Source organism: Triturus cristatus, chromosome 2_1 (assembly GCF_964204655.1).
Source record: "Triturus cristatus chromosome 2_1, aTriCri1.1, whole genome shotgun sequence".
In the NCBI taxonomy this organism is placed as follows: Eukaryota; Metazoa; Chordata; class Amphibia; order Caudata; family Salamandridae; genus Triturus; species Triturus cristatus.
Window position 1 is genome coordinate 269,793,393 of NC_140581.1, and position 26,403 is coordinate 269,819,795.

General features: G+C 44.6%; 1 protein-coding gene across 1 annotated transcript in view; it reads left to right on the top strand.

Annotated features, from left to right (window-relative positions):
• The window catches only part of LOC146864085 (UDP-glycosyltransferase 3A1-like), a 282,339-nt gene that overhangs the window by 150,211 nt on the left and 105,725 nt on the right, over positions 1-26,403 (top strand). Inside the window, exon 3 of the mRNA XM_085640711.1 lies at positions 4,926-5,052. Within this exon, the coding sequence (XP_085496837.1) occupies positions 4,926-5,052 (127 nt within the window). The remainder of the gene's footprint in view (positions 1-4,925; positions 5,053-26,403) is intronic.

Genomic DNA, 26,403 nt, shown 5'->3' on the forward strand with positions numbered 1-26,403 from the left:
TTAATTTTCTGCATAAATGTCATTTTCCTTTTTTCTCCGTACATTTTAGGTGACGACCCTTTTATATACTGTTCTCTGGCAAACCCTAAATACCTTCTGTCTGGGCTATTCCCTATTAATGTTGGATCGTGTCTCCACATGCAAAGCTCACTGTCAATTATTATTGGTGCTTCTATTTTACTAGCCAATCAAAGTTTCGTTTTTACTTTAATACTTGACCAATATCAGCGCGGCTTCTATTCTTTCGACCAATCAAATTCTGTTCCACGCTATGCGCTCAGCCACTACTAGCGTGGCTTTTCTGTGACGTCAGTATCACTCCTTACTAGTGACCCCTCCTTTACAATTTTGCATCAGTCACACGCCCGTTGTTCCAACCAATCCCAGCGTGGCCCTCTGTGAAGTTAGTGCAGCACCCACAACTGACCCCTCCTTTACAAGTTAACACAAATAACTTATTTTTCTTTTAATTTACATACAAAATTAATTCAATGACAACATAAAAACATTTGCTACTCTGTTTGCTCAGCTAAATCAGAAAGTCGATTTACTTTTACTGCGAGTAAACCTTTCCTCTTATTCTTCACACACTACGAGTAAAACTTTTCCGCTTACTCTTCACTCAAGCGCCGACGAACCTGCTACTCCTACGGTATTACCCTTTCTAGGTGATATAAGACCAAAGTTTCACCAGAGAACTCTTTGCTATCAATCACTCTCACTTTTATACAAAATAATCCCTAAAGCAGCACTGTCAACCTTGCATAGCCTTACACTGCTATCTTTAGCAAACGAGTAACCTCACTGCAGTGTGGTTTACATTCACCACCCGCTATTCAATATTCCCGGGAATTACCAGACAACATAAGACAAAATACAAAACAGGTTTGTTAATATATAATTCAATAATTCAAATTCAATATTTCTACCTAACTAGTTGATAAAAAACCATAGCTCTGCTACCAGAAAAACTGATCCAGCGGGTTACCAACCTCAGGTACTCAACTACCACATACTCACCTGGGCCCATACACACACTCACACAGGCCAGTAGATACCGCTCGGGTCAATTTATTGTACCAATACCTGTAAGATGAATTTATCTAATCATTTCTTACCAAACCTTTCTGACCAAATGTACTTTCCTCTGGTCAATGGACCTTTTAGTTAACAGTATAGGTAAAAATTGACGTAGAATACATCTTCTTTAAATAACCACAGACTCAGGAGAGTTTTAAATGTTTATCTAGTTAATTCATGTGAGCCAAGAGCCAAAATACAGTTAGAACACTGTCTTCTCCAAGGAGAGGAAGGGTACAAAATTTAAGTAGAATAATCGTTAAACAAAGTTATTACGATGACAGAACCTGAACAGGGAGAGAACAGAGAGAGCAGGACAATGACATACTACACAGAATTATAGTTACCTAGAATGGTGTGAAAACCAACCCCGTGGCCAAGGAATTGGAAATGGGTCCCCTGGGACAGATCAGGTGACAAAGGCTCAGGACAGGATTCGGGGACAGGATAGATTGACCTCTTCTAGATACGACACCTGCGTCGCACCCCTCTCTGACACTATCTTCCTCCTCGATTCTTCTGCGATCTTCTTCTGTTTTGTGCCTCCTCGATTCTTCCACAATGTTCTTCTCATTAATTGGCTCAAAGTTCTAAGTCTGGAAAAGGGATCTTCTTTAGTATTCTTTTAATTCACAGACAGCATCTCGGTCTCTCAGCATTCTGGTCGCGCTGCGGTCTGCGATCTGTGTGTCTCTCTAACTAAACTACCACAATTATACCTTTCTAATGGCATGTACCACCCCTAAATGTTTCAAATTTATGAAACTCCTAACTCTGATTGGACAGAAAAAGGGGAGATAATCATCACACCATGCTAAGTTTAATATTTTTCTTTAAGCTCATTGTTCTGTGTTCCTGCCCCTTCATTTCCGTTCCCATGCTTTATTTCCCACCGAGTTCACATTTTTATTGTTCAAAATTATACAATTTAATAATTTCTTCATTCATCAGTCAGGAAGACGATTTCGTTCCCAGGACAAGTAGAGGTTGTAGCCTTGGATGAGTTTCGAATTCATTCGTCATGGTCACTGGCGGGTTACAAGTACGCATGTGCGGAGGCCACGTGGGGTGTGGACATCGGTCATCCTTTGAGGCCCAAAATACGAACTAATAAAGAAGTCAGAAAGAGACATATTAAATTAAAAATAAAATGATTTCACTCTATACCACCTATCTCTACTCTAACCCCCTTTACTTATATAAATCTTTCGCATTCGCATTTTATTACATTTGCAGGGTTTAGTTTCAGCAAAAGCATGCGCATTAACATGTGAGTTCCAAGCGGTCATTTTGAAAGTGCTTGCGCAGCTGCAAAGATTTCCCTCCAAAGCATAGGCACGTCATTACTACGTAGATGTAGTTGAGGTATGCGCAGTTATTACAGTGTTACGAGTTATCTGAGAAGATTGCATCCAGGCAAGTCTCTTTTATACGAGTCCTTGCTCCATCAATGGCAAGAACAGGAGCTAGGAAGATATGGGTAAATAGACCAGGCACAGAACAGCCTAACTTAAACTAAACAGAACCTTCGATAATCTGGAAAAAAGGTCTTCAGAAGAAGAATCCAGAAAACTGCTGAAAAAAACCTGTAAAGGTAAAAAGACGAAAATATAGTAGGGGTTACGAACCAAAGGTAACACTACTTCCTGGCTGCTCTGACATACACTACTGATAGATACTCAGCTCCTTACATTGTATTGTATTGTAATTACATTTATACAGCGCTTGCTACCCCTGAGGGGGGGTTGAAACACATTTTCGGCAAGTAGCACGCTACTCAGAAACCCATAAAGGATTAGTGATGAATTAGTATAGTGAAATATGAAAGTAATTTGAGTGGTGGATATGTTAGTCAGTTATTTGGATTGAGAAGGATAGCAGAGGAATAGAAGACGGAAAAAGGTTTGCATTTATATAGCTCTTGCTACCTCCGATGAGGTGTTGAAGCTCTTTTTTGCCGAGTAGCACGATACTCCGGAACCCATAAAGGATTAGTGGTGAATTAGTATAGTGAAATAAGGGATTAATTTGAGAGGTGGACATGTTAGTCTGCTTTTTTGGATTGAAAAGGATAGTGGAAGGATAGAAGAGGGAAGGATTTAGATATTTTGTTGTTGTTTTGGAAGTCATAGCAGTAGGAGGAGGCTTGGGATGAGAAAAAGGGGTGTGGAGGGGGAAGAGTTAGAAGGAAGGGTTTGGAAAGTCTTGTTTTGGGAGACCAGAATAGTAAAATAGGTATGAGATGATGGAAGGAGGGGTAGAGTAGGGAAGACTTTAGAATGAGTTATTTTGGGAATCTTAGTAGTGGTATGGGGTTTGGGATGAGGCGTAGATAGGGGATATATTGATAGAGGTATAGGGTAAGAAATAGGGTAGTGCATTGGAAAGAGTAGTCAAAAGAGGTTTGAAATGAGTCAGAGAGTTGAGGGGGAGGATAAATTGAGAGACGTATAGGATGAGAGATAGGGTAGTGCATTGGATATGCTGAATTCGAAGAAAAGTAATAAATATATAGATCCATAAGTACATGGAAGGCATATAAATGCATAAAGGAAGTAAATATATGTAGATTAAAGATACATTAAATAAACTCTGGCTTTCAAGTGTTGTATATATTTTGTGTAATTCAATAGTGAAGCATTTGTAGGTAGTTATGATGAAAGATTAACTTTTTTATGTAGTCACTTATATGCATGTTACTATCAGTAATATGTACATCTGTTTCGCAGAACTAATGACTATCTACATATATATATTTTTTTAGAATCATATTTATTCTACACGTTTATACAAAGCAATGCACATATACAGGTACATATCTATAGTACAAATAAATGCGTATATACCAAGAGATATGCTGTATACTTGTGTTTGTATATGGTGCTTATGTGGGGAAGAGCCAATTCTTGAGTAGTTTTCTGAAGATAAGGTGGTTATTGGTGGATCTTATGTTGGGGTGTAAAGTATTCCATAGTTTGGCTGCTTGAAAAGAGAAGGATGTGCCACCCATGGCTTTTTTCTTGTATCTTGGTATTTTGAGGCAAGATGCCACTCTAGAGCTGAGGTTCCTTTTATAATGAATGTCCAGTAAGACCTCCGGCAGGAAGAAGGAGATGTGTAGCATAAAGTAGAGGAGTCGATGGTTGCTCGCTACTCTTTTGTTGTCCACCTTGTATTTGGCTGAGGCATGGAGTAGCATCAACCCTAATAGCCAATCCCAGGATTTCACTGCGCCCTGCATGTTATGGACAGGGGCTAGTGTGAGGTGAACAGACCCCCAACCCCTGCCCGCAAGGACCGCAGTGAAGCATCATTGAACAGGGGTTGAAGACAAGGCTAATAGTACCAGGTAAGCAAGACCACCAGGCTCTGTGGCCAAACACTAATCACGTGGAACAGCTGGGCAACAAGATGAGTCATGGGGAGCCGACGCCCAACAAATGCAGCTCTTGTTGTATATAGCTGAAGAAAGTTATTCTGACTATTCAATGCAATTCTGTCTTTATTTTGCCTAAGTTGATTATTGGGACAATTTAGCACTGTTTTCTGCTATTGCGTACTGCTGTAGATGTATAGTACAATCAACAGCTTCACATTTCGCCCCTTTACTTTGATGCTTCTTACACCATGTGGCACATGCTATTCTTTAATGGTGGGTCATTTTTGCGCTGATTGATTGTGGCAGGATTCTCCCCTTAACGCCTGGTTATTTCGATGTGTAGTTGAACTTTTATTGATGATACAAAACATTAACTTTTAGATTTGCGAATTATATTTCTGTTGTTTTCATTTTTTCATATTTGAGGACAAATTCTTACAAATTATGATCACTTTTTGTATTTTAGGTGCAAGCAAACATGATCACAAATCAGCCAGCAGCTATAGAATTATGACTTGGTCGGCAGGAGAGGAATCTGAAACACCACTCAAAATAATATTTGATGAACACCAAAAAACATTTTTAGAGGCAAGGTAACAGAAAGCAGTAAAACAATTCAAGGGATATAATATTGAAATATTATATAAACCAATGTATGCTTACTTGGCTATATTAACGATCAACTGGAGTGTAACGGTTGATAATAGCTACTATTATATTTTATAGATGATGTTACAGCATTGAGAAATATGCAGCAATAGATTTTTCAAGAATAAAGACTGTAGTGTGGTTAATATCTAGCAGAATAGTGATAAATATTTTAGAAAGGATTTTGTGGTTGTGCGCAGTGCGCATATATTCACTGAGCTCATCAGCACGTTGACTTATTCAGTTGAGGATCCATGTGTGGTGATAGGAGAACTAGTGCGGCAATAAAATCCATAGACGCAGCCTACCCTGCATGTGTGAGATGAGGTCTCCATGTGGTGATGGGATGATGAGCGAAGGAAGTTGGTGCATAGATGCAGTCTGCCATGAGATGAGTGGTAAAAGTATGACCCCTCCAGAATAGTGGTGTTAAACGCATGCTATGCTGAATGTTTGAGATTAGGTTCCCTCTGTCTAGAGAGGATGATCAGGTCAGTGAAGTGTGTCAGGAATGTGGTGGTGAGCGGGTGACATGCAGGAAGTTGGTGTATAGAAGCACCCTTCTATGAATGTGTGTGATGCTGTTCCCCATAATGTGATAGGGATAAACAGTGCAGTGGAAGGGTGTACAGATGCATTCCTGCCATCAGTGTCTGAGAAGATGGAGTTCCTAGTGTGGTAATTTGAGTACTTGTACGAGAATAGAGTGTAGGACTGTGATCTGCCTCCAAACATGAAAGCATGAGATGAGATTTCCTTCTAAGGTGATTTCATGGCCAATGAAGGAAGGGTTTGCATGATTGTTTGTCCGCTGTATGGGCATGGAGGAACTTGGTATACAAGGTGCTGTCCTTTTCCTTATCGGAGCCTCAGGTTGTGGGCATGTGAGGAAAATGATGTGAGATGAGTAGAATTAGTTTTGCTTCTCTTTTCTGTGTTCTCGATCTTGACGGATTTGTGTTGCATGATTTCTTTGTGAACATTGTCTTGTAAAAGGAGGTGAGGTTTTTGGCCTGTTCTGGTATAATAGATTATGTTTGTAACATTCCAACTCAAGGGACAGCTATCCTGAAGTTGTACTCACTACACCATCCACAATGGAGAGAGAGCTTTAACATGAAAGAATATAAATGGTAAAAGATGCACAGAAACAGGTGGACACAAAAAGAAGGGGCTTCTGTGCAAAGATTAGATTTGTCCAGCTATAAGCATGCTATAGTTAGCAGAATAAAGATAATGCTACTATTTGCATGTGGAGTACTAACTGTCCTACCACTCAGAACTCAAGAGTTCACTCTTGAGTTTCTATAGCCTAAACTTGGCTTTTAGAATTAAGGGACCTTCTTCATTAACTGCTCTGTGGACTAGACACAAAGGACTACATATTGACCTTTAACTTATTGGGTGCTAGTGCAGGGATTTAATATGTGGTGATATATGGATTATACAACCCAGTACTAAGAGGAATTACCACAACGTTTTACCTTTCCCTGTAGTATATGAAAATGACAGCCAGACAATTAAAAAAAAGGAGTTTGTGTAACACAGCCTCTAAAATATAGTAGGTTAAACCACTGCTTTACAACTAGTTAGTAGAAGAGGCAGATCTCACCTATGGCCAGGTTTACCCAATTTTGAGCAACGCAACACAGCAAGGGAATTTGCTGCATTGCATGAAAGGGAAAGATCACAAATGCACTATATCTACTAAGATGTACTGCAGTGTTGCTCTCTCGTAGCACTGGTGTAGTTCTGGCTGCCTAGCCCTAACACAGGAATGCTCATGCTATGACGCAAGGGTGCCTGTGTTGTGGTCGGAATAGTGTCTGGGTAGCAAAATAAAACTTAAAGTCTTTTCTTTCTATGCTAATTTCTTTTGTTTTGCAAGAGCAATAGTTTATGAAAATAATCAGTGTCTGACTAGCTTGTTGATCCCATTGTAGGCATAGTAAGGATGGTGTGGTGGGTGTTTAGTGGACTTGAACATAACACTAAAACAAGGCATACGCACATAGTGACTGGAAATGTAGATTTAGTTGCCAAATAGCCATAATCATAAATAAGTCCACCTTCACAACTGGCATTCTCTTTGCAACAGTGAAACTAAATGCACTTGTTCAAGGATTGCCACTGTTTCATTGGGTTAAATCTGATCATTTTCTCCTTAATTCGTTTCCAGTGCTTTCTCCATCTCCTCATTCTTTGTGTGCACTTCATAGGTTAGAAAACAGCCTCTGACTTTGCTAAATGAAACTGTAGGCGGAGGGAGGCAGGAGTTGGAAAGAGGTGTCAAGAGTATGTACTAATGAAAGAGGTTAGGGAGACAGAAGTTATGGATAAAGATAAGGTAAAGATCAGAGATGGATTGCAAGGTTTTAGAGGGAGCTAAAATAGGGAAAAGGATGGAGCACTACAAAAGATGAGAGAAGTATAGAGAAATGCAAGGTAGGGAAGAGTGGTGAGGAAAGGAAAGGATCAGCGGCATAAAAACACATCTTAGATCAAGAGATTAGTGACGTAGAGAGAAAGTGTTGAAGGGTAGAAACAGGGATGAGATGTAATGAGAAACGTTAGAGAATCAGAGGCAAGGTAGAGAAAAGAGAGGGGACGTTAATGCAGACATATAGGGAGAAAGTGAGTTGTGAGGTACATAGAGATGTAGCGGTATGTGAGGTAGATAGATGTATAAAGAAAAGTAGTGAAAGAATCAGGGAGGAGAAGTTACATTTAAATAGAGGAGAAGGTTCAATAGATAAGAGAGAGAAAGTGTGAAGACAGAATAAAAGAGGTAGGAAAGGGTAGGTAGCGAGTAAAAATAGAATAGATAGAAAGAGAAGACGTGGAGAGGCAAAGTAGCAAAAATGGTGGGGTAAATTGGGAGATTAGGGAGGGAGAGACAAAGGTGGGATAGAAAGAAGTAAAGTAGTTAGAGTTTTGAAATATAGAGAGAAATTAGGTATAAAGACATGATGGTTTGAGAGAGCAAAGTAGAGAGAGGGCTGAGAGACACGTAGAGAATGTTCAAGTACAGAGAGAAAGTGAGAGTAGTGAGATCAAGAGAAAGATGAGTTTGAGAGAAAGGTGTACTACACAGAAGACAGCTAGAGAGAGTGAGATGAAAACAGAGAAGCGAGGTGTAGTGAGACTGTTTAGGTAAAAAAAGCGGGTAAAGAGTTATAGATGGAGAGGTTGGCGCGGAGAGTGGGAGAGAGAAGTGGGTTGGAGAGAGGTGTGTTGAGAAAAGGGTGAGGTAGACATTTTTTAGGGGAGGTAGATGGTGTTTGTACTCCAATAATTAGGTTTAAGTCGGACTCAATAATGAAGGTACTCTCTCTAAGAGAATGTGTATCGATAAAGGGCTAAAACAGCGGCGTTCTGGCCCCAATTCTCTTTAATTTATTCACAGGTGAAAGTGAGTCTGCTCTAAATATTCAACAATCTTGCCCACCAAGGCTTAACGGCCAAACCCCGCACACGATACAATACACAGATGATACAGTACTATTGGAGTTCTCTGCAATTGGGCCCCAATCCTCCCTCAATAAATTGTCAATTTATTGCAAGTGAAATTAATTAGAAATTAGAAATAAATCCAGAAAAAACAAAAATTGTCACGTACACCAGGATCCGCAAGCTGCATCATTGGTTATGAAAACTAGGAGAGAACAGAATTAATATGTTCAATTCCTACAATACCTGGGCATAGCATTTCAATCTTCCGGCGCACACTGCACTCAAATGGCTGCCCTACAAAAAAATGTGCTTCAGGGATAGCGGTTGGGCTTTCCAAAATAGTGAGCAACATCACAGACCCTTCTCTCTAAAACACTACTGCAAGTTATCAAAACTACATTTCTACCATCTCTGAATTAGGTTCTCAAAGTATTCCCAGATAAATTCAGAGATTGGTTAAACAAGAATCCATCCAGACTCTTTCGACAACTTTTGAGACTCCCAAATTCCACGAAACGCCCCCAGATAAGATTGGATTTCAGCATCATAGAACAGACATTGGTACAGAGGGCCACATTATTGAAATTTTGAATTAAATCAAGAATTCCGAAGCCGGCAGTCTTACACATCATCTGGGCAAAGAGCTGTTGAATCTGGAAGATGCTATTGCAGAAGAGTTCGGAAGAGCTCGAATTGATCCATCCACTGGATTTAAATATATTATTTTGGGAAAAACTGTAAAAAAGCTGTCAGCAAATAAATACCTTGTGACTCTTCAATTGAATGTCCATATATCACTCCACATATCACTTAATTATAAATAAAGATTTTACGATTATGGATGGTTCTCTTCGATGCAGAAGTGGCTAAAAGCTGGAATTATCCACGGGCTGGCATTTGCTGCTCGTTCTGCCCTTTCCCAAAGGAATTTCTGGCCCACATACTATGCACTTGCCCCAGCTTTGAGTGGGAGAGACGCTACTGACTATAACCAATATTTAGAGAACTCAACATTGGGGTTTGTCAGGAGGCCATTAACCATTGCTTCCAGGACAGTGAGAGCAGACTTACTGCCCGCTTTGTGAAGTTAATGGATACTGCAGCTGCAAGATTAGATAGTCCGATAGCCTTGGAAGAAATAACTGGCTCATTATAAAAAGTATTCATGCCCTACACATTCCGCACTTTACAGTTGCCCCCATGTGTTCTTACAGCCCCTCCAGAGATGAGCTGGTGCTGATTCCCGCCCAGAGCACCCATATATAATTTACCAGCACATGATATTTTATTAAGAATTGACTTATCCTAACCTATTTTTTAAAAATGTTTTCTGGCCATATAGACTTTGTTTCTTTAGATGAAACAAGCACATATGCACTTTAATTCTTCATCATTGTTTCTAAACGTTGATATATCCAGGTAGGTGGTGGTGACTTGATCTTTGGACCTCTGAGGTGCTGAGGAGACATGGTATTTTATACGTACCATGCTTGCCCAGTCGTAATTCTTTATTTTATGATTACCTAAAATCATTTACAAATACAATACATGTTACATCATAAATAAGTGCATTTGGTTGGTTAAAAGGTCTAAAAAATTCTGAAAAGGAAAAAGAAATGCAGCAGAAAAAAGGAGCAAGACTAAAAGGCATGGGAGCGTACACGTGCAATACGATGTCATGCAGGCATAAGTGTGATTATTTCGTGCCCAGGCAGACGGATGGAATGGAACCTATGTGAGCTATGATAGAACTGAAAGGGCTTAAAAAGAAGACGGAGCAACGTCACCGAATAGGACTGAGAGGCATGAGTGCATGAGCATGCGGAAGAGTGTCATAGAAGCATGCATGTGATTTTTATATACATACGCATGAGGGATAAGTTGAGGGACAGTGCACCTCCCAAAGCGATCCATACAGTGTTAAATGATGAATAATAGTGCGAATGGGCGAAGTGCGGAGTCGTGGTGGCTCGTGTATTATTTTGCTGTCATCATCAGTTCTTGCGTTGATCGCAGAGTCATTCCAACTACTGCATAGAACTTCCCAATTCGTGCAAGCTCCATCGGCACTGTAGTGGTGTAGATGAACATAAGAGCCTCCTTGCATGATCGTACCCCATTTTGAATGAACATATTTCTTAAATTTAGGCGCCTCGGGCGTAAAAGAACTGGACAACAGTAGATAACGTGCTCAGCAGATTCTATATGATATTGGCACAAGCGACATCCACGGCTTCTTGATGGTGTATTTTTCAAGTGAGCCCTGTAATCCTGTATTGGTAAGTTTAGGAGCCTAGTCCTCAGTACATTCTGTAGGGCTTGCCTTCCCAATCCTGCTTTCAGGTATGGTTGACATGAGATAGCTTTGTGTGAGTAGACAAGGCACTCTGCGCCACAGATAGATCTGATCTGTTCGAGATCCTGCTATCTTGAAGTTATCTTTCCCTGCTTTTTTAGCAGGTGTTTTAGGCCGGCCATTGTTAATTGTGTGTCCATTAGGAGATCAGCTGGCAGACCCAATGTCTTGCTGGCCATCAAGAGGTACCTTGCCCCGCGACAAGTGTTGTCGGTGAAGACTATTTGTAGTGCTTTCCTGATTGTACTAGGACCTGCCTTAATCACATGATAATAAAATTTAACTATATCGTTTTTACATTCTATGTCCCTTGCTGGAATATTGAACTCTAGGCGAATCAGTGTGCACCTTGTTGAGTATGAAAGCTTAAAAACCTTTCTTAAAGCCATGATGTGCAGGCGCTCCAATTTGTCGGTCAACAGGCCAGGGAAAGAAAGATGGCCATAGCTCAGTGTTGGAATTAGCTTGGCTTGCATTACTCGTCGAATGCCCTCCGTTGAGGGGCTTAGAAGCTTAAGATTTAATTTACCATGCTTGTGAAACTTTTAAATGTTGTCCCGAGAGAGATGCAAACATGTTTTGTTAATTATCCTATTGTCTAAATGGTATCATAGGCATTGAGGAGTGCATGTTTTTAAAACTATTTGAATGGTTTTAATTAACTATCAAATAAAATTTATATCTGCATGTTTATTCCAGAGGTCCTCCGGTCCGAAGGATGAAAATGCTTTTAGTCAATCCATCAATCAATCAATCACTCAATCAATCAATCACTCAATCTTTATTCGGTTTTAGTTTTCTAAAACCATAAAAGATAAAAATAATACCAAAATCATACATATTGGTCATCCATCATCACAAGGGTTAAAAAACAATAAAAGTAAAAAATCATCCAATAAAATAACTGGCTGATGAGAATGATTTGCACAATCCAAACAAAGATTAAACACATAAAAGAGATCTCACATTTACAGCAAATGGTGAAAAACTAGAAACAGCTGCACAGGTATGCAAGTCCAGTGGCATCTGAAATAATTAAAGCCAGTCTAACCTGTATGAAACCCTAATTGCTTAAGTAACGATATGAGATACCTCTTCCACGCCGATTGTAAACCTTCAAAACATAAAAAAGTGGAAAGTATTCTGAGGAGAAAAAGAATCTCAGGGACTAAGGGGAGGGGAATGCTACCAACATTTGGGGACAAATAAAAAAACACTGTAGTAAATGTATCCTAAATCAAGTAAAAAAAAAACAATGTTGATTATTTGATACGAGTATCAAGTAAGTTTCAATCGTGGATATCATTTTTAAAACGATAAAAGATCTGACCGTGGAGAGGATTTGTGCTCTTCGACATGTTCCCTGAGAATTGCTTAGTGGTTTAAAAATGCCAATCTGCTCTTCACAACATCTGATTTCACAATTAAGGGGCTCATTACGATGTTGGGCGAAATCACTTCCACCCGACACCGACTCGGTCATGGGACCGACCGACACCCGATCGGCGGTCCCGACCACCCCATTAGGATACAACCAAACAGTGTTCGGTCGCATTCCTATATTTCACTATGGGAGCATACATTACAGTCGTAAACCGGCCGTAATGCATGCTCCCATAGTGAAATGAAAGGTGCAGTTCATCCCTGCAGTCCGTGGCAGGTACCTCAAGGTGCCTGCCACAAGGTGCAGGGATCAACAGGGTGGCACCATAGGTGCCTCCTTGGCCTCCAACCAGAGGCCATGCACCAAAAGGGGCCCTGCCAGGGGCCCCTAACACGCTTTCCAACATGGTTTCCATGTCGGACAGACCGGCATGGAAACCATGTCGGAAACTCTGATCTCAAGGGCGGAAAGAGCCGCCCTTGGGATTACAGGGTGGATTCCGAATATCGGATGGCCTCTCAGAGCCCGTCGGAAGCCAGCCAAAAGGACTGGCCAGTTTCCTTTCCAACTGCCTCCATCAAAATGAAGCGGTCAGAGAGGAAACGGACTGGCCCATTACGATGCAGCCCGCCAGTCTGAGCCTTTATAGGCCGAATCGTAAACGGCCCCTTAGTTAGGCTTAAGCAACAATTCAGGGTGAATATAAGTATACGAATTAATAACATTAAAACATTTAATTCCCACATGGGGAGCAGATGCCAGATTATGGCAGATGAAACAAATCTAAAATGCAATAAGAAAATGAGTCCTTGTCATAATATGCTCTGTTTGTTAACATGCCACCAACGACCCCAACAAGCAGTTCTGGTTTTCACCATGCCCTCAGCTAGCAGCTCCACTCTCATGCTATGTCCCTGCATCTGTGCTCTCAATTCATGCTCCTCAGCCCCTCGCCCTGACATATGTAGGCTTCCCTTTGGTCCATGTAGTGATCATGACCTTCCAATTACTAAAAAGCAATGTGCTTCAAATTTCACAAGTTTTGAGCACGTCACATGTTAGGGCCGCTGTCTTTAGGGCATGGTACTTGAAACAGCTTGCCATCTTCTCAAAACTGGTGCTTGGCTGTAAGGATTCCACTGAGAAGGTACTTGTTGTGTCTCCCACTAATAAATAAGATCCACCCAATTAAAGACTTACCTGACAATTCTATTCCTCTTAAAAGAAGATCCTTCGTCCGCAGAGGGCCTTTGGCTCCCATTCTGTGCTGCTCTCTGCACCTTCATGCAGCAACAATTAGGTATCCCATCGACCTCCGCCCATGAGTGTCAATTCACCAAAATGCCAGGGGTAGCAGTAGTGACATCATGAGCCATTTTACCTTTACCTTCACTCACACACACATTCCCACAGCCACGCACTCGCTCTCACATAAACATACTCCCACCCATAAGCACACACTGAAAATACATTTAAAAACATTTCTTACTTACCTCAGCTACCAGGGAGGGTCATATTCCAACTAATTGTACTCTATTCTTTATTACACTAATAGTGATTAGTAAAATATTATTCGCTATTAGTGTAATAAACTATGGACAAAAAAATTAGGAGATTGAAGCTGCCCCTGTATTCCTGGCACTGCTTTTGCCACCTATGAGACCAGGGGTCGCAAAGGCAGTGCCAGGGAATTCAAGGGGTAAGCCAGGGGTTGCAGCTGCAACACCCTAAAAGACGTTCATGCCTCCGCCTTCCAAAAAAAAGAGAGAGGATTATAACACCACAGAAAACAAATCAAAGCAACGCAGGGTAGTGCACAAACTCAACCATAATTAAGACAGTTAATATGTACCTTGCTAGACCTTTGAGAGAAAAGCCCATGTAGAACTAATTTGGAGTTGCTTTACTCAAATGAACTCATACCTTCCTGTGGAGATTATCAGACAGAAGTTGTTTTGCAGGAAGCCATTTTACTTTGCAATAAACTTCCATTGTTATGCAAGGCCCACAAAGAGAGTTACAAAAATTGTATGGGAGGATTACTCCCACGAAGAACTCTTGAGAGCCTTGATTTTGAAAAAAGGATCATCCATTGAGCGTCAAAAGCTTTTGAAAGACTGAAAGGAAGTCAACCAAGGAAGGAAATGGAGACACAATAGAAAGCACTCGAAGAACCTGGTCAATTTCACGGCAGCATTTAAGTGACAGACAACATTGACCATCAATTTAGCACTTTAAAGCCTTTTCTCTCATCCCACACTCAAGTCCATTGGGAAGCTATTGCCAGGAAACAATAACAATCAGAGTGCGCTAAGGGTTCTCCTCCAAGGGATTGATCCGACAATTGTTGCTCCCTCAGAAGTCCTGCTCTTTAGCAGGGGCATAACAAAGGCCCCCTCACAACAGTACCTTGGCATGAGAGCTCCTGAGTGAGGCCTGAGGGTGGGTCCTCTACTTACATTGCAGGGGAGCCTCCTCAAGTTTTGTTACGCCACTGCTCTTTAGGCGAGTGGTCTTGACAGTCCACCGAAATTGGCAGGTATTATACTAGTCCAAAGGAGTTTACTACCCTGATCATGGCTTCCTTCAGACCTCTTGAAAGAGGGAATCTGAATTTGTTTTCCGGAAACCTTTTACACAAAGACGGTGCACCAAGGAAAAAAGTCTTTTCGATAAGTCCAATTTGTTGTTCTTTTATTTCCATTCAATTTCTCAAAAAACAGACTCAGCCAACGCGTTTCGTTCTCTACGAACTTCGTCAGGGCATGGATTATCTCCAAGGAGCGGCCACCATATATTCCAAGAGAAACACTGCCGGTTTCGCTGGTGACACGAGATAGCGCCCCCTTCTTTGAAAGAATGATGGAGCCTGTACTGTGGGCATAAATATACGACAACAAGGTCGTTTAACCTTTTTTCGTGAAATACATAAACCGGACATAAAGGGGACTTGACTAATTGAATATTGGATTAGCTGGTGATATCCTAATAAGAACCTCTACAGTTGCAGAGGTCATATATATTCATATTACACTTGAAGGACGGCAGTGTTTCTCTTGGAATATATGGTGGCCGCTCCTTGGAGATAATCCATGCCCTGACGAAGTTCGTAGAGAACGAAACGCGTTGGCTGAGTCTGTTTTTTGAGAAATTGAATGGAAATAAAAGAACAACAAATTGGACTTATCGAAAAGACTTTTTTCCTTGGTGCACCGTCTTTGTGTAAAAAGTTTGTATATCTGGGTTTCCAGTAGAGCAAAAGTACGGCATGCTCTGGACGTGTTTTTGCACCTTCTTAAAATTTATGTATTGATTTTGGATTTGGTGTGCTTAACTGTGGTCAGCCGTACGTTCTTTTTGTTTACAGTTGTTTTCCGGAAACCTAATTACAAGAAATTTAGAGTTGATTACGATTGCTAAAACTACTACTCCCAACTTCGAAGTTCTTCACAAGAGCATAAAGTGGGACAGAAATATAATCCATTGGGAGTGATAAAACTGTGGTGTGCAATCAAGTGTAGAATCCAATATCGGTGAAAAACCAATGAATCTTACATAAACACATATTAAAACCCCCAAAGATTATAATGGAAAGAAACATCTTGGAAGCAACCTTCTAAACAATCAAGAAGGACTCCAAAGAGCTAATTTTTGTTAAAAATTATCATTATGGCCGCATGGCTCGTTTATCCCATTGTTTATTGACCAGAGGGTGATTAGCAGGGGGGCTGGCCCTTCCAGATTTCCTCCTTTACTATAGAGCTGTCAGGAATCCCCTCCCGCACATGGATTCCCTCCCACGATGCCACTTCCGTGAACCTGGTGCGCTTGGAGGAGAGCGCACTACAACTCCCAGAATGCCCTCCGGCAACAATTGCCTTATGCAACTCAAGAGTTCTGGTTACATAACACCAAGGGTAACGCCTAGTTTTCATGTTATGCAACTCAAGAGTTCTGGTTGCATAACACCAAGGGGAACACCTAGTTTTCATGTTATGCAACTCAAGAGTTCTGGTTACATAACACCAAGGGTAACGCCTAGTTTTCATGTTATGCAACTCAAGAGTCATGGTTATACAACGCCGAGAGTACTACTTAAGGAGAAGATCACTGGGACTCGGCGTCGGATATTCTGATCTTTGCAGGAGTACCTGGTTGAGGTACACGGACCTGTTGGTGAGTTGAGCGGCGGAAGGAACATTCTAAGGAGCGGAGGAGAGGTGCTGGCGTGTGCTTCCTGCCCGTGTCCTGTCCCGTTCTGAGAGCCGTATTCAACGTCATTGGGCACAAGTCCCGTTGGTAGAGCCGAAGCTCCCAACGGCCTGACAATTTGGAGAAAACGAGGTTGGTGCGAGCCGAAGCTCCCAACCCTCGTTCCTTGGGTAAACACACGCTTATAGCTAAGACGCTATCCAGGAGGTGTTTCCGCGTCTTAGCCATCGACACTCGTAGGAGAACTGGGATAGGTAGAGCGGCTGCTCCCATCCATTCTCTGCGTCACCTTGGGTATCATCACTTAAATCCGGATACAAGAGACGCACACTAGGAGGTGTTCCCAGCGTCTTTGTGTTGTGGCAGTACTCTGGGGGATACTGGTAGAGCGGCTGTTCCCAGGTGGTAGAGAGCCCAGCCGGGTGACTCCCACGTGCCCCCCGTAGATTCCACAACCTTGGAACTACCCTTCACAGCGGTCGAGTGGCATTGTCGGCCACTGCTTAGCACTGTGCCCTCCGTTGGAGCATACCGGGTCCGGTGTGCATGCGGAGGACAGTTAGACGAGCTGTGAATGGGTATCGTACTTTAACTGGTGATTCCAGTACCGGTATTCTTTGTTGTCTGTAGTTGTTTATCTGTTTATTAAATCATCCTTAAACCTCCATTTCTCTGGTCCGTCGTCTGTCCCAACCCCGAGAAAGCCAGGACGTTACAAGAGCAGCCCAACGCGGCTTCCTGTCTGAATGGGCCTTCAGGGCCTCAGATAAACACTGGCTTCATCTGGATAGGCTGGTGGCGGGGAGAACCATATGGGACCTTCCTTGGAAACAGAAACGGTACCGATCAAGGAATGTCTACCTTAGCATCCCTACAGCTACTGCTCTTAAAGCCTGGGATATTGTCACCAAATCCTTGCCATTGATGACTTTCCCATCCCCCTCCACCCCTCTTCATTATAATCCTGCCTCCCCCCCCCCCCCCTGTGTTATGGGAGGGCCCCTTTGATGAATGGAGGGAGGGTGGCTGCCTAATGCTGTTGGATATGTTTGTTCGTGGGGAAGTGCGCTCTTTTGTGAACTGTGTCTCCGCGTTTCGTCTCCCTCCCACAGACGAGTTTCATTACTTCCAGTTGAAACACTGAGTGCAACAGCCTAGGATATGAAGGGGTGTGACCAGAGATGTGCTTCCTATAGGGAGATTCAGGCAGGCAGGTGGTACGGTTGAAGGATGCATCTCATTTCTCTATTCTCTCCTCCTGTCGGCGGGCCTTTCTCAACCCCTGTGCCATATAGCTTTTATGAGGGCATCATACAGATCCCCATAACAGATACACAATGGTGCTCCCTATATAAAGACATCGCGAAATACAATCGCTTTATGTTTTAAGGGAATTCCCCTACAAGTTCATGTATGACTGGTATTTCTACCGCAGAAGCTAAATACCCTTTTCCTGAACATGACAGACTGGTGTTGGCAAGGATGTGGGCTGCTGGGGGACTTCCGTCACATCTGGTGGGACTGCCCTGCAATTCATCCCTTTTCTAAGAAGATCCACTCCCAAACTAGACAGATTTTAGGCTACCCAATCTCTGACTCTATAGGGCACGTCCTACTTGGGCTACAGGATACCAACTTGAAGCACCAAACCATGGGAGATCGTTTCATTATGTGGCTATGTTTGGGGACGGCTAAAATGGCAGTGGCTGCGGCCTGGAAGAACCCAGAGGCCCCCTCCCTGACACAATGGCAGGCGCGGCTATGGCAGGCGCTGGCCCTGGAACGGAAGTCTGACATCATGACAAGTTCCTGTAAAAGGTTTGACTATGTATGGAGCCCATTGGTGGGGTATCGCTCGGAAGGTTTGCCACTTTGTGCATGTGGTCCTAGACTGCGGGCCCTACATCTCTTTCAAACCTAGAGCAGCCAATATCCGTGGGACCCCCCAGAGGGGGTGCGGGTATTCGGGGCGTTGGCCCCTCCTCTCCCAGCTCCCCCCCACTTGTTGGGAGTGAGAGATCTCCAGACCTTTCCTTGGTTAAGCATTGCCCGCTTCACACTCTCCCAAGATCTCTGCAGCTATTAAGTAGCACGGAAATGTTTGTTGGTTTCTTTTTATTTTTGTTGATTCTGGTAGTTCTCGTCAATATTTGCAAAGGTGCTTTGTGTGACATAGGGTCGATATGTGACATATGTAAACTATTAATGGGGGGAAGTAGCACCTGACTCTAGTAAAGGTTTTGCGGAGAACTTGGGAAGAAGATGTGTTATATCTCTAGCTATCTAATGCTCTCCTTGTGGCAAGACTATGTTGAGCCCCTCAAGTTGTATAATTGTCTGTTCTGTTTTTTTTTTAATGCAATAAAAAGAATTTGACAATAACAAACTTATCATTATAAAAATTAATAACCAACATCCTCTGATGGAGTGTGAAACATAATAAAATAGCAAAACACTTAGAAGAATTAGTGGCAATCAGGGAATCATGACTTTCTAAACAAAAGTGCAATCAATGTAAGCAGCCCACTGTTTGCCCTACCAAAAGAGGAGAGTATAGCAGGGTTATAAAAGGAGGAAAAGCCCATCCTGAAAATAAATTTCCGTTTGCCAGGTTTCCTATAAGCAGATGATGTTGAGAGACTTAACAAGGGGAAACGGTCCAGCAGTAGATACTGGTGTTGGAGAAGAGTGGCAGGGGAGGAGGGAAAGGGGTTGAGAGACGACAAAATAAATAAATAAAACAAAACGTACCTACAGCTGGTCGCGCTCCTCTGCTCCTCTCCTCCGCAGGCACAGGCTCCCAGTCTCCACTGCGGCCCATCCTGACACTGCTCTCATGCTGTTGAAAGCAGCTTCAGGATTGGCCGGAGTGTTCTGTATTTGCCCTAGAAAAGTTTCTACCATTTGCAACAAGAATTTTAGATTCAATTAAGGACATTGAACCAATCAAAAAACAGTAAAACATTATAAACCCTAAATTTCCCATGAGGCTTTGAACCACACCTCCATAAACCACCAATCAACATTATCCAGTGTCTACAAAATAGCGAGGCGCCATCTTACTGCCTCTTTCTATGCAACAAGCAGTCTATAAGCAGTGCAGTCATAACAGGATACTGTTCCAGCTCTCAATGGAGAGCATCTCCACACGAACAGGATCTCTGAAGAGACAACTTCCATGAACTGGCAAAGAACAAACGCCAAAGTAGATATGAATCAGAGGGATCTAGCTTTGCTTCCAGTCCATCCTTGAAATCAAAAATAAGCTTGAGTTTGAGCAAATCTTTAATCATGAATGGAGCAAGGGAGAAAAACAATGTCAAACATAAGCCAAATGACGGGGCGTGGCTTCGCAGGGCTGCGGAATGGCTGTGCATTAGCTCGGCTTCGCCGGCCGAGTATAATTAATCTGTTTACTAATCTTCAATACTGCCCCAAACGCACACCGGCTGTTAGCTGACTGACCTGTGGAAGTGGCCGAAGTACGGGGACCCATGAAATGAATGCAGCATAGCGGAGGTCTGTGGTGAGGCGGGCGCGGCCCTCTCCGACTCCGGGACGGCAAAGCCGGGACCTCGAGTGGTTGCCGCCCCGGAACGCTGGAACCGGTGGGGGGGACGCCGGGGTGCGGCAGGTGCTAGCCCGAGGTGGAGGGGAGCGTTCTGGCTGCCTGAGTGTGGCCCTGGCATTGGACCTTCGTCGGATCCCTCGGAGCCTCACCGCGACACGCATGGCGCCGACGGCGGATGGCTGAGCCTCTCCGCGCGATACCGCCTGGAATATGTGGTGAGCCCAGGGACGGTGGTGGTGGGGGGTGGTGTGATGCGCCGCACACATGGTAAGGAGGCTGCCTGACATGAACTGCAGACCCAGCGCGCTGGAGACACCGCCGCGGGAAGAGAGAGCGCTGCTGCGCTCCGGTGCCTGACGTCGCCATCTCGCTGGGAACCCTCCGTGGGCAGCGACTCTGGAGGATCTCCGTGCGAGCTACCCTGCAGATAGAGTGCATCACGGGCCTGCGGGGCGAAGATTGCGGCTTGGGCGGGGGAAGGCTGTGGTTTGATGAGGATTCACGAAGGCACTGCAGGTACATAAAGCGGGGCGGAGGTGACCAGCGCGCCATACGAGGCCCCTGTGGTTGGCCATAGGATAGCGGGCCTGGCTGTTGCATGCCATGCTAGTGGAGGGGGCACAGTGTTCCTACACCCTCGGTGAGCTGGGGCTGTAAAACAGTCAGTGCACGCTGCAGCGGAGCTGTTGGACCTCTACTACTGGACGGAAAGTAGCCTGTGATGGATGTTGGCCAAATCATGTTGCGCAGAAGCCCCCCCTGGTCTACTAGGGCAGAAAGTGCGTAGCCTGTGTAAAAATACACCACATGCCTCGGACGAGTGGTCGGTCGGGGTGTGTGCTAGTGAAGTGAGGTGCCTGAGAGTGGCCGATACCAATGGGCATACTGGGCTAAGTGCACAACAGTCGAGTTATTTGCAGCTGAACGTGGCCTGTCCATCTGTGATTGCGGAGTAGCTGCCCAACCGGGCTCGATTAGACCCCATCATTCCGGGGTAGACTGCAGCGCATGCCCGGTGTTGGCGGACACCTGCCGCCTGCTCGGTGTATTGCGCTGCAGAAAGTTCTCCTGCGTTGGGCGACGGATAGCGGAGCGGTAGGTGGATCTGCCTCGGACCCCCACTTTTGCGAGTCCCTAGATGCCAGCCAAGATGGGCAAACCGGATACACGTCAGCCAAAAATAACCTTTGAAAAGAAAGCCAACAAGTCACCTGAAGGTGGACCCAGTCAGCAGAATCCAGCAGAGGATGCAACCACGGCGCTCCTACCGATGGAGGACATTCGCTCCATGTTCAAAGATCTGAAATCCAGTGTCCAGGGCCTGGACTCTAAGATGGACTCCCTGGCGGACAGACTGGACAGGATGTCGCAAAGGGTAGACAAACAGGAAGGCCGAATGACAGCGCTGGAGACCAGGGTTGCGGAGACCGAAGAGGGACATACGGAACTGGACAAGAAATTGCGCGAGATGGACGGGGTGCTGCACGCCATCACCCTGAAGAACGAGGATTTGGAAGCCCGGTCCAGAAGAAATAACATACGTATCATGGGATTATCGGAAACAACGGACATACAAAATATGGAAAAATACGTAGAGACCATGATGAAGGACCTCTTCGGGAGCGCCTTATCTGCCATGTTCTTGGTGGAGAGGGCTCATAGAGCGCTGGGCCTAAGCCACGGCCTGGAGCGCCACCACGTCCCATCCTAGCAAGGATCCTAAATTACAGGGATCGAGACACGATATTAAGAATGGCGCGAGAAGAAGGGGACATACAATACAGTGGTAACAATATTGCGCTCTACCCTGACTTCACGCTAAAAGTCCAGGCGGCCCGCAAGGAGTTCCTGCCAGCCAAGAAGATTTTTCAACAGATGGGCACTAGATATTCACTGATCTACCCACCCAAATTGAGAGTCCAGGGTCCCGGGAAGCCTACATTTTTTACTGATGTGAAGGCAGCCTTGGCGTATGCAAAGACGCCTGCCAAGGAGCAGAGACAGGGCGGCAGCCCGTCGGCCCCTACTGAGACAAACAATCTAAGTGACAATGACTGAGGACTCCGGACGGCTGAGGTGGATGTGCAAATAAGTATCCAATAGAAAGTCCTATTACATATAGAAGGAGGTGGACAGAGCTTGGTCCATCCACATATAAAACTGCAATGTTGGCTCATGTTAAGCTGTTTATGTACCTCTGTTTTGTTTGAAGCGCAGTCGGGACTTGAAATAGATATGTAAACGCTCTATGTTTTGGGGCAGTTAGCACTATACTCGGCCACCCTGCCATGAGTGCAGGGATGTAAAGTTGGCGGACCCACGTTCCCCCTGGGATGATTCCCTTAGGGTTCCTAATATTTTGCTCTTATTTACAGTTGAAGGGTTTAGGTGGGAGGGTCTCACAACCTGATTGGGGGGTTGGTGTGGGTGGGAAGGGGGGGTTGAAACGCTTACCCTGAAACATATACCACAAGGTAAACGTGCACCTCGATGTTTGTTGTTGTTGACAAGTATATTTGCTTACTTGCTGCTTATTGCTAACATAGTTGTGGAGTCTGATACCTGGGGTAGCACTCTGAGATTTTCTGATATGGAGGGAGTTGTGTCATTTGTCATATGCCCAGCTTTTACATCTAAATACTCGACATGTCACACCTAAGATGTCATACGTGGAATGTAAGAGGTCTTAACGACCGTAGGAAGGCGAGACTGGTACACTCCTTCCTCGCTAGACATGGAGTGGACATTTGTCTACTACAAGAAACACACCTAACGGGAGATATGGTACGCATGCTTAGACATAACAGATGGGGTGAGGTGGTGGACTGCGGATTTTCCAACTATTCCCGGGGGGTGGCTATACTTATACGAAGGGAACTGCAGTGGCGCACGCAAAGCACAGTGTTAGATAGCGATGGACGATATATACTACTGCAAGGCACCCTATATAATACGCCCATGGTGATCATTAACACATATGGCCCTAACACTGATGCTCCAACCTTCTTTCAACATATTAGGCACTTGGTGCAGTCATCGGCTACTGCTGCGGTGTTATGGGGCGGGGATTTCACCGTGGTCCTCTCGGAGGAGGTGGATAGATGTGGATCATCTCGTGAACACCATCCGAGGGCAGCTGCAATGCTCCAAGACATTAAGTCTGAACTAGAGCTGGTGGACTCCTGGAGATTGTTACACCCAACAGTTACAGAGGGAACATGCGTGTCACACCACCGTGGCGCATGGTCTCGGCTTGACTACTGGCTATTATCTAGAGACATGCACACATGGGTAACTGAAGCGGTTCACCACCCGCGTACTCTCTCGGACCATGCGCCTGCACAACTGACACTTAAAGTACCAAATCCCTATATAACCCCATTTAGTTGGAGATTTCCTTCAGGGGCGCTACTGGACCAGGTGTTCCGCGAGGAACTACGGGGAAAGATAGAGGAGTACTTTACAATTAACGAGGGTACAGTGGAATCCCACGGTGTGGTCTGGGAGGCGTTTAAAGCGGTGATACGCGGTGACTGCATAGCGCTCAAGAAAGGGGTACTTGGAGATATTCGTAACACATTACAAAAACTGGAGAGGGAGATAGGTGAGCTTGAACGTGCCAGGGAGCACGCCCCGTCCCAGGCTATTGTAGCGCAGCTCAGAAATAAAATGACGGAATTCCAAGCGGAAGCGGAAAGGGAAACAGCATATTTACACAAGCATGCCAAAGTGCGACGATATGGAGAAGGGGATAGAGCCGGGAAAACGTTAGCAGGTCTACTGAGAATGCCCAAGGGAGCTGACTACATAACTGAACTGTCTACAGAAGACGGTGTAAGGGTCAGAACACCGCCAAAAATCCTCACTACTATGTCTAGATATTATGAGAAGCTCTATACCTCCCAGTCCAATACTCCACAGTCTGACATAGTGGACTATCTGGACACTGTGGCGCTGGCGTGGTTTAGTGACAGTGCTAGACAGTATATGGAGCTCCCCATCACGGTTGAAGATATTAAACAAGTGATAGGCAGCATGCCGGCGGGTAAGGCTCCGGGAGCGGACGGGCTGACTGCAGCCTTTTATAAGGAATTTTCTGATGTGATAGCGCCACGCCTCCTGCAGGTATACCTGGAGGCGATGGAGACAGGGGTCCTCCCGCCCATCTTACGTGAGGCCACCATTATCACCCTGCTGAAGCCAGATAAAGATCCTACTGCACCTGAATCGTACCGGCCCCCATCCCGCATAAATTTAGACGCAAAAGTATACGCGAAACTTATAGCAAACCGGCTGCAACCTATGCTGCCGCAGATAATGCTGCCGGACCAATCTGGTTTTATACTGGGCCGCTCAACAGCCCATAATCTGCATACGCTGTTTGGTCTGCTACATTATCTGGCTCCACATGTTCAGGCAATAGCCACACTGTTAGACGCCACAAAGGCATTTGACTCGCTGGAGTGGAGATTCCTGTTTACACTGCTACCCCGCTTAGGGTTTAGCCCCCTATTCATCCGACAAATACAGTTGCTCTATGCGGGCCCTATGGCACGAGTCAAGATTAATGGACAAGTGTCAGAGCCTTTTGCCATAACACGGGGAACTCGACAGGGATGCCCACTGTCGCCCTTGTTGTTTGCCATTGCCACTGAGCCACTGGCGGCCCGGCTGCGCCAGCACCATACGCAGCGGAGCATAGGATTCACGTCCAGGGGACTGTTGATATCTATGTATGCAGACGATATGATAATATATCTCACTAACCCGAAGGAAAACTTTACAGCGGTAATGAGAGAGATGGTCCGCTATGGTGGGCTCGCAGGAATCCAGATTAACTGGTCAAAATCGGTGATCTTCCCACTCACAGAGGAAACCACTCCAGTGGACGTAGAATTTTCTATTCAGTGGTCAGATGGTGAAGTTAAGTATTTGGGAATATGGGTAAGCAGATCACTCCAGGAAATATGGCTTGCGAACTATGGGAAAGTGATGGACTGGATAGAGAGCAAAATAAAGCGATGGAGACAACTCCCTCTATCACTGATGGGTTGTATATCCATCATAAAGATGGTAATCCTGCCCAAATTGTTATATTTGTTTGTAAACATTCCGATGCCATTGAACACACACTTTTTTCGGCAATTGAGATCCCATATGATAGATCTGGTGTGGGCGGGCAAACAGCCTAGGGCTGCCTGGAAGATGCTGACCTTACCATTTGCTCAAGGAGGACTGGGAGCTCCCGATTTCGAACTCTATGCATGTAGCGCACAAGCGCAGTACTTGCACTTCTGGCAACACCCAACACCTTTTCAGCCACATGTGGCGATAGAACTAGATAAAGTAGCCCCCATGCCTCTGAGCACAGCTGTCTATCAGCCCTACAAGAGACCACATTTAGAAATAGATCGGTGGAGACCGTGAGGTGGGCTTGGACAGGAATCGCGCAGAGAGCCAAGCTTAAGGAACTTTACGCCCCATCCATGCCACTGGGAGGAAACCCGCTGTTAACTCTGTTAATGGACAAAGCAATTGCATTAAGAGCAAAGGCACGGGCATTGGATAGAGGTAGCGATCTATTCCCGGGAGATACATTTCTGTCATTACAGCAGATGTGTAACCCAGATACACCTACGGCATCCGACATGTTGCTGTACTATCAGATTAGGGCTGCATGCTGCGCTAGATACTTGTCATTTCCACAAGCGCCTCCTGTACTGCCTGCACTAGAGAATATATTGGCTAACCCCTCACCCCGTAAATTGATTACGCGAATCTACAGCATAACACAAAAAGAGTCACCCCTAATCATATGCACCACGAGGGTAGAGTGGGAAAGAATTTAACCTCACCATCACGGAAAAACAATGGCAATATTGCTGTTCACAATTAGAAAACTTATCCCCCAATTATAGACTTAGATTAATTCATTTTAATTTTCTACATAGATTGTACAGGACGCCCTCCCAACTGCATCGTATGGGCATCTACCCAGACACAAAATGCTGGAGATGTGGGGCCCAGGAGGCCACATTCTCCCATCTGGCATGGTACTGCAGACCTGTTGAATGCTACTGGCTGGCAGTCGTGAGGCATATCAGGCAGATAACTAACACCGAGGTTGGGGCATCCCCGCTGACGGCACTCCTGGGCTATGTGGCAGACGTCCCGAAAAAGTCCCGTAGACTCACGTCCATGCTGCTCTTGTTGGCTAAAAGGCAGGTTGCACTTACTTGGAAGAAACGACAGGGCCCTACAATAGCGGCTTGGTTGAATAATGTAATATATTGCAAGGACCAGCTATCCAATTATTGGGA